Genomic DNA, 12,563 nt, shown 5'->3' on the forward strand with positions numbered 1-12,563 from the left:
TCAATATCCTTCCTTATTGTGTACGCTCGTCCGGGCACAGTATCCTAACTGAGGCTTGGAGGAGGGTCATGGGGGGAGGAGCCAGTACACACCACCTGATCCGAAAGCTTTAGTTTTGTGCCCTGTCTCCTGCGGAGCCGCTAATCCCCATGGTCCTGACGGAGTCCCCAGCATCCACTACGGACTACGAGAAATAGATTTATCGGTAAGTAAAATCTTATTTTTTGCAATCTAAAACCCGCGATTCATATTTAAAATCTGAATTCCAATTGCGGGAAGATCCAAAGGGGGAACTGAACCACACATCTCTAGTTGTTGCTGTGTATCGCATTTCGTATAGAAGAACAAAGCTGGTTAAGGCATAGACAGAACCTTATGCATTGTCCTCGTTTTGACAGCATGTTGGAAGTGTTCATTCACATGCCTCAAAGTTTCCTTCCACCATACTGTGCTAAGTGTTGATGTATTAAGCAGTGAAAAGAGTGGAGAAGTTTCCAATAGTAACAAATCAGCTTTGAGGTAGCATTTCTCAAGTACAGTCTGTAGAAGCTGATTGGAGAAGTGGACCAGTGGAGAAGTTGCCCATACTGTAGCAACCAGTCTCTTTACTGCTTCACACATCAACCTTAGTACTTACTGTAAATGACTGCCCACTCAAAACACCATGATATTTTATTAAGCATCAGCACTTCAGGCAACCTTTCTCAACAGTACACAGGGCTGTTGTGGTGGACTATAAAGCTCACAACACATTAATTAGTCGCACATAACATAGTATACATGTGTACAATGCTGAAGTCACTGTGTATGGCGGGCTTAGATGAAGCTGCTCCACAGCAACGTTTCCCTGAAAAATGTATTGTACACACTGCAATTGTGGAACTCAGCGGAGACATTTGTGAAATTCCTTTTGGAAGTGGCTCTTTGGATCATATCTACAATCTGCTTTCAGCTTTGTGGGTTGAATGCACAACATATTTTCAACCAGGACCTGCCTATCCAAAGTCCCCTCCTCCATTATATCTGTAGGTACTGCATAAAATAAGTAGCCACCAAGTAGTAAAAATAAATACAATAAGCAATAGAACTGTTTTCCCCCATGCAGCTGGGCTCTTGAACTGTATAGTGTGGTTGCTCATTTTCCTGGCGGTGCCATATGAATAAAGGTTACTAATAATAATTGCATGAATATTTTATTTGTGATACTTCACACTGGATTCCTGACTCCTCTGTAATAGTACATTTGTATTTTAGATTGCAAGGAGGTAATCTGGCTCAGGGAGTAGAAGAGATGCCAAAGGAATGCTCCTCTACAGAGAATGCTGCAGGCGACACAGGCAGTGAGTACAATTATTATTCCACTTCTTTATAGACTTCCAGGAATAAAGAGCTAATAGATAAGATTTACATGTAGTATTTAAACATTGAGAGGCCATGCAACTATATTGCATGTTAACAAGTATGTGGTGAGGAGAGATCAAAGGCGCTACTGAACACAATAAATCAATAATAGAGAAATGAAATATACATCACATGAGTTCTCTGTGAATTTCTCTTTCTCCAATGTCAGAGGTGATTTTTCTTTTGTCAGTTCAACAACTCCCAGATGTTACATGCATGAAGAGAACAACAAAAACACAATATGTGTGGTATTGCTTGCCACAATAAATAATCAAAAAGTCCCGTGAATTCTTCAAAGAAAGACAGAGCCCTATGTGGTGGAAATCTTGATAGTGGAGAAAGGGACAGTTCCTCACCACCTCTTCATATCAAAGCAGACGTACCAGAACTCACTTAAAGGTATATACAGGTTGAGTATCCCATATCCATATATTCCGAAATACGGAATATTCCGAAATACGGACTTTTTTGAGTGAGAGTGAGATAGTGAAACCTTTGTTTTCTGATGGCTCAATGTACACAAACTTTGTTTAATACACAAAGTTATTAAAAATATTGTATTAAATGACCTTCAGGCTGTGTATATAAGGTGTATATGAAACATAAATGAATTGTGTGAATGTACACACACTTTGTTTAATGCACAAAGTTATAAAAAATATTGGCTAAAATGACCTTCAGGCTGTGTGTATTAGATGTATATGTAACATAAATGCATTCTGTGCTTAGATTTAGGTCCCATCACCATGATATCTCCTTATGGTATGCAATTATTCCAAAATACGGAAAAATCCGATATCCAAAATACCTCTGGTCCCAAGCATTTTGGATAAGGGAGACTCAACCTGTAACACCATGCATATCAAGGTATCTTTTATACTTCTTAATGGCACCAACAAAACAGGATTTTTTTCCGTTCAATTGAATGTACCACACTCACGTTCTCAGTAGATGGATATCCACATGTATTGGTTTCTTTAGAATGGATGTGCAAAAACTTCTCTCCAAAAACTAATTTATTATCACAAATTAAACAATTATACAAGATAAAAAAAAGTTTTCTCCTTCTAAAATTCCACAAGCTGGTATAAACAAATAATGTGGGTCAGATGTACAATGACTACCATAGGTGAATTCCGGACTAACACCTATGGTAGTCATTGTACAGATATGATATACCTTAGGAATTTCGAAGGTAAAAGGAAAATCGATTAAAAAACAAATGGATCACTGTCTGGAAGCACCAATGCTGTTTCGACACAAGGTCTTTTTCAAGGTGTATATCCAGACAGTGATAGACAAGATATTTATACCATAAAACAGGAAATAGAAAGGGAGCGTGGGTAAATGCCTTACAATAGCAAGTAAGGCTCCAATACATCATTATATTTCACATGTAAACATATATCTCATGTTTAAAAACATACATTGTTAGATCCTAATCATTATGCTATTCTAAAAGTGCAAAGCGGGACAGTGGCACGATCGCCGCACTTCCGCGTTCCAATATGCGTTTCACGAAACCGGAAGTGCGGCGTGGCAACTCATGTCCCTCCTAACTTAAAATCCCAGTCAAGGTGTGCTGATCTTCAAAAGGCCCTACTGATGCATATAAAGAGAGAGGACACATTGTGGGAGCAGGCAGTGGCACGATCGCGGCTACACGCACTTCCGTGTTCCAGCTTGCGTTCCACGCAACCGGAAGTACGTTGCGGCTACGTCACGCTGGATTCTCTCTGGCTTATAAAGTCTCAATGGAGCAATATGGATGGGTATCATATACACTCTGAACCCGGAAGTGTGCGTTCCACGGGTTCTGACATTGTGGGATAGTAAATAAAATGTACTTTCATAATACACCTCACATTATAAAAATGACAAATATAAGATGTTAATGCACCATTTCCATAGGGTGTTCCTATACAGATTGCTTCATAGAGATTGAAAATCATAATCATCGCAGCATATATATATATATATATATATTAAGAGTGCGGATATGGAGATAAATTGTATCTCCCCACACATAACATCACTGTAACACTTATTACTAGGATAATTGACCGAAGTTTCACATAAACCATTTTAACTCAAAATCTGAGTTCAAACCACCAGGAGAGAGGGTATTTAATTTAAAAATCCAGTGCATTTCAGCTTTGGCGAGATTGGTTTCTATATCCCTATCCCTCCAATTAGATCTAATCTGTTGGATACCCATAAAACATGATATTTTGGAAGTTGAGCAGTTATGTTTTTTTTAAAAATGTTCAGAGAGAGAGTGTGTCTGTAGACCTTTTTTTGCGTTACGTATGTGTTCTGCTATTCTGGTTTTAAGTGATCTACTAGTCCTACCAACATAAAGTAGACCACAGTCACATTTAATTAAATACACAACATTTGTCGTGTGACAAGTAATGAAGGAGTTAATTTTATATTCAATATTATTTACTGTAAAATTTGTAATTTTGGAAGTTTCTGACGGTATAGTGCGGCATGCTATACACGTGCCGCACCTGTGAAACCCCTTTGTACGTATAGGATTAACGGAATCAACAGATAAAGCACTTTTTACCAAGGCACTTTTAAGGTTTCTTCCTTTCCTGTAAATGAATTTGGGTTGAGCTGGAATAATTTCTTTCAGAACTGGATCTCTTAATAAAAGATGCCAGTGTTGTCGAATAATGTGCTCTTGTTTTTTATAGTCCGCTCCGAACTCTGAAATGAAGGCCCATTCAGCCTGATTAGGCTTTATCTTAATATTTTCCTTTTTTAGAATGTCTTTTCTGTCCATTCCTTCAACCTCTTCCTCTGCTTTTTCTAGGAGTTCCAAATTGTATCCCTTTTTCAAGAACTTGTTCTTCATGACTTTCTTCTGGGCCTGATAATGATGGTTCTTGCTGCAGTTCCTCTTTAGCCTCAGGAATTGTCCTTTTGGAATGCCCCTTAGCCAATGCCGGTGATGTTGACTCGTAAATGGAATTAAGCTGTTAGAATCCGTGGGTTTTGTGTACCCCTTAGTGTGTATAATATTATCTTTAATGTATACAGACAGATCAAGAAAATGTATTTCTTCTTGACTTATATTATATGTCAATTTGATATTCTTGTCATTGGAGTTTAGATGAGAGCAAAAATCCTCCAGATTGTGGCGTTCTCCTTTCCACACAAAAATGATGTCATCTATATACCTGTACAATGACACCAAGTCCGCACCAGCCAGTGTGTGGTACCACACATGCTCATCCTCCCATCTTGACATGAAGAGGTTTGCGTAGCTTGGTGCGAACTTGGTGCCCATCGCCGGTCCTACTTTTTGCAAAAAATAATCCCCATTGAAAAAGAAGAAATTATTCTCAAGTACAAATTGGATGCTTTCTAAAATGAATTCCATTTTCTCTGTATCCAACTCTGATTTTTCTAAGTGCCACTTTACTGCATCTAGACCATCTTTATGGTCAATAATAGTATACAGTGATGTAACATCAGCTGCCACCAAAAAAGCTCCTTGTAGCCATTCTATTTCTGCTAGTTTATTGATGGTCTCCGTTGTATCCTTTAGGTGGGATTTTCCCTTGACTACTAGCGGTTGTAGATAAAAATCTATCATTTCGGATAGATTAGTGGTCAGGCTCCCTACGCCTGAAATTATTGGGCATCCCGGAGGTTGTGCTGGATTTTTATGCACCTTCGGTAAAGTATAGATTGTTGGGGTTTTGGGATGCTCGATATTTAGAAAATCAAATTCTTTTTTTGTTATTGTACCTTTCTCCAGGTATTTGTTTATGAGTTTTAAATAGTTGTTCTTAATTTTAACTGTTGGGTCAGATTTAAATTTTTGATAGGTACCATTCGCATTCAATTGTGTCGTAATTTCTTTAATGTAATCAGTTTTATCTTGAACTGTTATCCCACCACCCTTATCACAGGGTTTAATCACTATGTTCTTATCACTCTGAAGAGTTTTTATAGCTAACCTCTCTTTTTTAGTGATGTTATGTTTCTGATGGGATTTCCTTATTTGAGATGTTTTCATTTTTTGGAAATCTTCTACCACTGATTTGGTGAAACTTTCTACCATACATCCTTTAACGTGGGATGGGAAAAAGGTGGATCTCCACTATCAAGATTTCCACCACATAGGGCTCTGTCTTTCTTTGAAGAATTCATGTGACTTTTTGATTATTTATTGTGGCAAGCAATACCACGCATATTGTGTTTTTGTTGTTCTCTTCATGCATGTAACATCTGGGAGTTGTTGAACTGACAAAAGAAAAATCACCTCTGACATTGGAGAAAGAGAAATTCACAGAGAACTCATGTGATGTATATTTCATTTCTCTATTATTGATTTATTGTGTTCAGTAGCGCCTTTGATCTCTCCTCACCACATACTTGTTACCTACTATTTTGTGTGATCTGGGGTTGGGCGGATCACAAGAGGAGTCTGATTGGGCAGATACTTAGATAGACACTGCACCAAGATTACACACACCTTAAGTTTTTGCAATATTGCATGTGAAGTTGGTGGGATCCCACTTGTTAAAACTTAGTCTTTCATCAACCTTATTTGCTCCATCCACTTGCACAGCACTAATGGGCACTACAGAGTGGGCGACCCGCCGCCGAGATGCCCGACCGCCAATATGTCATCTCGTCACCCGGCTGCATAGCAGTGCATGCAAATATGGACGAGATCATCCATATTGGCCTGCATGTACAAGCGACGGGGATCCAACGATGAACGAGCGCGGAGCGTGGTGCCTCCACACTGAAATATATGTACGATATCTCATTCATTAATGAACGAGATCATTCATATGTTTCACTGGTATCAACCAGTGTGTAGGGCCCTTAAGGTATAGATGTATGAAGCAGAGATAAGAGTGGAGAAGTAGCCAGTAAAGAAGTGTGCCCTGGCAACCAATCAGCTTTGAAGTAACATTTATCAAGCGCATTCTATAAAATTATACGTAGCAGCTGATTGGTTGCTATGGCACACTTCTTCACTCTTTATCACTGCTTCTTAAGTCTACCCCTCAGTTTCTTTGTCTTGTATAGCAACAATTAAAGCAAAAATCAAACCAGACATGAAGCTGGTAGCCAAGTGGTTCCTAATCTTTTTTGGTTCCATAATGCACCTTAAGGTGCATACACACTTGCCGAGAAAATGAACGACGTCACTCATTTTCACCGTTCCTGAGCGACATTGTTCACTTTCTCTGCAAGTGTGTATGCTGCCGTGCTATGCGTGGCCCCGTGGGTTGTTAACGACCCTTGCTGTCGGCAGTGCATGCAGCTCAATTTGGACTATCGTCATAGTTATGGGCGTAAGGGTGTGGAAGGGGGGTGGTGACAGAGCAGGGTGCGGAATGATATGAAGCATTGAGGGGAACCGAGCAGGGAGTAGAGCATTGGATAGAGAGGTGGGAGGAGCCTCTACTAGTTATATATGTCAAACAGCATTATGTTCATTTTTCCACTGCCTATGAAAACATATGAAGTAAAAAGTTTAAAGCTCAACTGCTTCTCATTAATCAGGACAAACACAGCGGCAGTGCTTGATCACCCGTGCAAACACTGTGCCTGTAGTTTATGTGGTCCGGCTTGCCAGAGTTCTGGGTCTGTTAACAACAACATAAGAGCCCAGTCAGTGTGTTGGGTGCTTGTTGTATTGCTCCATCTAGCTGTATAAAAGGGATGCAGTCAGTTTACCTCCAATCAAAATCCCGACGTTCAAAATCCCGACACCAATTGACCGATGCTCAAAATCCCGACAAGGTCAAAATCCCGACATGGACAAAATACCGACATTTAAAATACCGACAAGGTCAAAATACCGATCCCGTATAAAAATCTGATACCCTGATACTTCAGTAGTAAATACCAGTATTTGTGTTGAATAGAGCAATAAACAGTATGTCATCTCACTAGTAAAATAAAATTTTTGTTAAAACTAAAATAAAAGTACTAAAATAATAACTCTCATCCTATAGTATACTATTATCTGTCTGAGAGTATACTTACTTGGGTGTCCTCGTTTTAACTATTTGGTTTCTCTTGCTTTTGGATATTGAGCGTACGTGCAATGCTTCCTGACCCGCATTGGCAGCAGTCTAGCCGTTTCCTGAAAGCTGTGGGATGTGTATTTAGCAGTGGAAGCTAGGGAATGGTCTGAACAGGGCATTTTACGCTCAGTGCTTCCTACGTGACCCTTTCAATAATTGGGTTTAGTTGAACTTTTTATAGGCAGTGCTTATGGTAATATTTTGAGTAAGTATTGAATTTCTACACCTTCCAGTCCTCAAGCGTCACTTGTTACCACCACCATTGTATGGTATGTAGGTTTTGGCACGCGTAAATAACACTTAAGCATTTGCGTTAGCCATCATAACAGGAAAGGATTTAGAAATATGTTTCTCTTTCATAAATAATAATGTCAATACAGCGAGAACGAAAATAAAAATAAGGGGGTAAAATAGTAATGAGACTTAAATCGTTGCATTTCACGTGCAAGTCAAGCTCTTCCATGTAAGATTATACTCAGACTTTTATTGTTTTGTTTCTCACTCAAATGAACATAAAACAGATGCAACACATCAAACCACCCCCCTCCCCCACCCAGTCATCCAGGTCTGGAACAGCACCTTTTGCGATAATAATATAAGCTTCCGTCTTTCTTACTACAAGTACAACACACTCATCTTGTATTGCTATAATCCAGACCACATGGCATTATTATCTAGATGACTAGTGTTGCTGCTGTTTCAAAGCACTCAATTGGCAGAGTTACTGTACATGGTAACAGAAGATGAAAGGAAGACAGACGCCACTCTGTCAACCACAATCGTGCACACCTTAGTAATTTCCATTATGCTACAGTATAATGCAAGACACAAATTTCAGAGAAACTGCTTCAATGATTTCCTGTATTGTGATTTCCTAACAAAAAATTTTGATTAAATTAGCGTATCCTTTCTAAAAGCCAATTTAATGTATTGTAGAAAGAATTTTGTTTTATTTTTCTGTTGTATTAACGTTACTGTGTAAATGACTACATTATCTATTCTGTAAAGGTTCTACTGTAATGCACAAAATGATTTGAGATTTGACTAGCTTTGGGAATTTTCTATTACTTTGATCTACAGGGTTGTCTAGTCCTATGAATGTCTTCTGATGGCTATAGTGCGGAGTAGGTCTGTGAATGTTCTAGAAGTTTGAGTAGCTACAAGTTCATCTATGCCTGTGAATGTTCTAATGATCTGATTCTCTGCCCAAGAGGAGAACAGAAAAACTCCACACATATTACTTCATGGTTAGAATTGAACCCAAGATGTGAGGCTGTGTATGTGAAATTGTCAGACTCTGGTGGTTAGTTTAATTGAGATTGAGATTGAGGTGCCTACTTGTCACCCTTAGGTTCAGTTATGTGGTGGTGGACAGGGTTATGGTTCTAAGTGTCCACATATGTTATGATTGGCAGCCACTGGTTTTGGCTCTCACTTTGACCATAAATAATTTGTTTTGGTCCTGGAACACCAACCCGAGGGCCATCTGCAAGATTTCGCGGCACCCCAGGTCCTAGCACACAGTTTGGGATCCACTAAATTAGCCTGTTCTGAAGAGACAGATGGCTAGGCCTTGTTAGCTAAAGAATACTACACAACAAAGTATAAGCCTATGAGTGCTAGAAAAGAATTCTTAACCCTTGACTAAAAGATAACGTAGAGTGCACTGAAAGGGTGATTAATCTAGGTCCTTCCTTACCTTTTAAAAAAAACGAGTGGTGGTGACATAGATCGTGTGGGATGCTGGAGACTTTTGTTCTTTTTTTTTTTTTTTTTTTTTTGTGGTGTGGGTTAGGTGTGAGGCATGTTCCTGACTACAAATTCACTGTTGTGAAATACTTTGGGTTCTTATCACAGTATCTATAAACTGTTAGGGTTCAGCAGTTGCAGGAGTAGATAGAGAATAGAGGCGATTATAACACTATTAGAACTTCATCCTGACAAACTGGCATTATACAGGTTGAGTATCCCATATCCAAATATTCCGAAATACGGAATATTCCGAAATACGGACTTTTTTGAGTGAGAGTGAGATAGTGAAACCTTTGTTTTCTGATGGCTCAATGTACACAAACTTTGTTTAATACACAAAGTTATTAAAAATATTGTATTAAATGACCTTCAGGCTGTGTGTATAAGGTGTATATGAAACATAAATGAATTGTGTGAATGTAGACACACTTTGTTTAATGCACAAAGTTAAAAAAAATATTGGCTAAAATGACCTTCAGGCTGTGTGTATAAGGTGTATATGAAACATAAATGCATTCTGTGCTTAGATTTAGGTCCCATCACCATGATATCTCATTATGGTATGCAATTATTCCAAAATACGGAAAAATCCCATATCCAAAATACCTCTGGTCCCAAGCATTTTGGATAAGGGAGACTCAACCTGTATTTGCACTGTGTTCTCAAATGAGACCTAACATTAAGGCAGGGCCGGTTCTAGCCCTTGTGGCGCCCCGGGCGAAAATAGGGGTGTGGCTTCATAAAGGGGCATGGTCAGATATGCCCCCTGTAAAGTTGTGCCCCGTTTGTGCCCCCAGTAGAGTTGTGCCCCCAGTAGAGTTGTGCCCCCATTTGTGCCCCCAGTAGAGTTGTGTAGTACAAAAAATAAAATAAAAATAAATTAATTAATACTCACCATCACCGCTCCTGATTCCCGACGCTGCTGACCTCGGTCTCCGGCCGCCGGCGCCGCTCCTCGGATCTATGGGAGAGACGTCATGACATCTCTCCTATAGCACAGCATAGTCACTAGAGGTCAATTATTACCCATAGCATCTATGCGCCGGTCCCACAATGCCGTGCAGTGCACGGTGACATCGTTGCGCACCGCACAGCAGTGACAGCACAGCAAAGCAGATCTTGCCACGGCGGCTGCGCCCTCTGGAAGGCGGCGCCCCAGGCAAAAATCCTGTGTGCCCGTAGCAAGATCCGCTACTGCATTAAGGCATACTTTCCTACTCTCCCGGAATGACTAAGAGGCTTCCTATTCTCAGGTGGCACTCCTGGCCACCCGCAAGATCATTTAAGTCTCCCGGAGCTGCACCGCTTCCACCCGGTGCCATCCTCCACCTCAGTAAACTAGGAGGTCCGGCCGGGTGACCAATAACGCGTTCTGCTAACGTGCGTTTGATCGCACATGTGCAGTAGGTCACCCAAGGTCCCACAACACAAACTAGAGTGATCGCTGATGAAATCACTCAACTTGACACATGTCCCTTTATGTGATTTTCAATGTATCCAGGGGCGGTACAGAATTGTTATTGCCACGAACAGTGGCAATAAGAATTCTAATTATCAGGTCTAAAAAACGACAAAATAATAAATAGGCCACTATTCTGTGGCAAATATTCTATGATACGTCTCACAAATCATGCTTTCCTGCAATAAGTAACCAGTACATGGCCCATGCTAGGAATGGTAATATAGTTATCCTTTATGAATGTGTCTACATAACTATATTGTCTTTTTAATAACCAAAAATTACTTCCTAGCCATTCCTGAGTACCATGGCATTCGTCAATTACATCAGCTAAAGACAAAATTTAAATAAGTGCTCCATAAACAAATCTTAACATGCCCTGCTAAGTAAAAGGGATCTAGTATAGTATGTATTTTGTAAATGGCACTCTTATCCAGACATCACCTGATAAGTCTGGAGATACTGGGGAAGAAGACAGATGGCAGACTGTCATTTAAACTCAATGCTGCTCTTCTGCTACCTTAAATATCCTACAGGCATCAATTATTTTACAATATTGGGCTTAACCACTAGTAATTCTTGGCACTACATATCAGCCTTTTTGTTTTCATCATGATCAAATAAGATACACTGCTTCAGTCCATTAAGACATCATTCATCAAGATATGTTCATTGGCAGACAAGATACAAAACATATTACCTGTGTAATTCAAAACCTGCTCTTAAACCACCTATTTATATAGTTTTGGCAAGAATCATGGAGGTTTACATATTTCAAGAGATTAATTATTCCAAAGTAATTACATAAATGTGAAGCATTTTTTTTTTTTTGTTTCCTTGGAACAGATTTACAGCCTGGGGCAGAAACATTAATGGAGGATGATGAAGAATTTGAAAGTGCATCTCAAGTGACAGGACCTGTAAGTAGATGAAATTGACAATAATAATAATAATAATTTGAGAAAAGTATTCGGGTGACAGGAAATTTGGATAGAAAATGACAAGGAAGATCTTTCCTTGTTATATTGCAGATGACACTATTATTACAGATAATATGTGCAATTAAATGATTAATCTGTAAATGGTAGGAATTGTATTACTTGTCTATAAATATTTGACAAGAAGCTGATTAACTTTTTTTTGGGGAGGAAGGGAGGTGAGATGTCTTATTGTACAATTAACAATGAAAATAAATGCTAATTTCATGGTCCTGAACCAGTCTATTGAGCTTGTCCAACAATTTTATTTTTAAACTAGTTTTTTGGACCCACCATAATATTCAGAGTTATTTTTTCCCGCCTCACATCTCTATCCTTCTCATCCCGCCCCTGTCTTCCTGTCTCACATCTCTGTATCCCCGTCTACCATCTCTAAGCACACTAACCGCTCTCGTCGCCCTTTCTTTCATTTCTGTTCTCCTCACTCCCAATCTCCCTTTCTCTCACCTCTGTCCCTAATGTCAGTCTCTATCATTTCTGTCTCCCACCCCCGTCTCCTCATCTCTCATTTCATTTGTCTTCCTCTCATCTGTCCCTCTCATCCCCCCATCTCCCTCTCTTTCTCATCTCTGTTCCTAATTTCATTCTCTTTCATCTGTGTCCCCACCCCCTCTTTTCCTTGTCAGTCTCCTATCGGGTTCACTACGGCTGGCCGGCGGTCGGGCTCCCGGCGACCAGCATCCCGGCGTCGGGAGCCCGACCGCCGGCTTACCGATAGCGTGACGAGCGCAAATGAGCTCCCACGAGGGAAAATAAGTGTCGGTATGCCGGCTGTCGGGCTCCCGGCACCGGTATACTGAGCGCCGGGAGCCCGACCGCCGGCATACAGAAGACCACCCCTCCTATCAGGATGGGAAACTGTTAGGACAGAACTGTCTCCTCCTATAA

General features: G+C 40.0%; 1 protein-coding gene across 5 annotated transcripts in view; it reads left to right on the forward strand.

The window, feature by feature from the left end:
• C5H8orf34 (chromosome 5 C8orf34 homolog) overlaps positions 1 to 12,563 on the forward strand; it is a 603,368-nt gene that overhangs the window by 355,874 nt on the left and 234,931 nt on the right. For all 5 annotated transcript variants that reach the window (XM_063923877.1, XM_063923875.1, XM_063923876.1 and 2 more), the window contains 2 exons: positions 1,255 to 1,340; positions 11,524 to 11,597. In XM_063923877.1, the coding sequence (XP_063779947.1) occupies positions 1,255 to 1,340; positions 11,524 to 11,597 (160 nt within the window). The remainder of the gene's footprint in view (positions 1 to 1,254; positions 1,341 to 11,523; positions 11,598 to 12,563) is intronic.

Source organism: Pseudophryne corroboree, chromosome 5 (genome assembly GCF_028390025.1).
Source record: "Pseudophryne corroboree isolate aPseCor3 chromosome 5, aPseCor3.hap2, whole genome shotgun sequence".
Lineage (NCBI taxonomy): Eukaryota > Metazoa > Chordata > Amphibia > Anura > Myobatrachidae > Pseudophryne > Pseudophryne corroboree.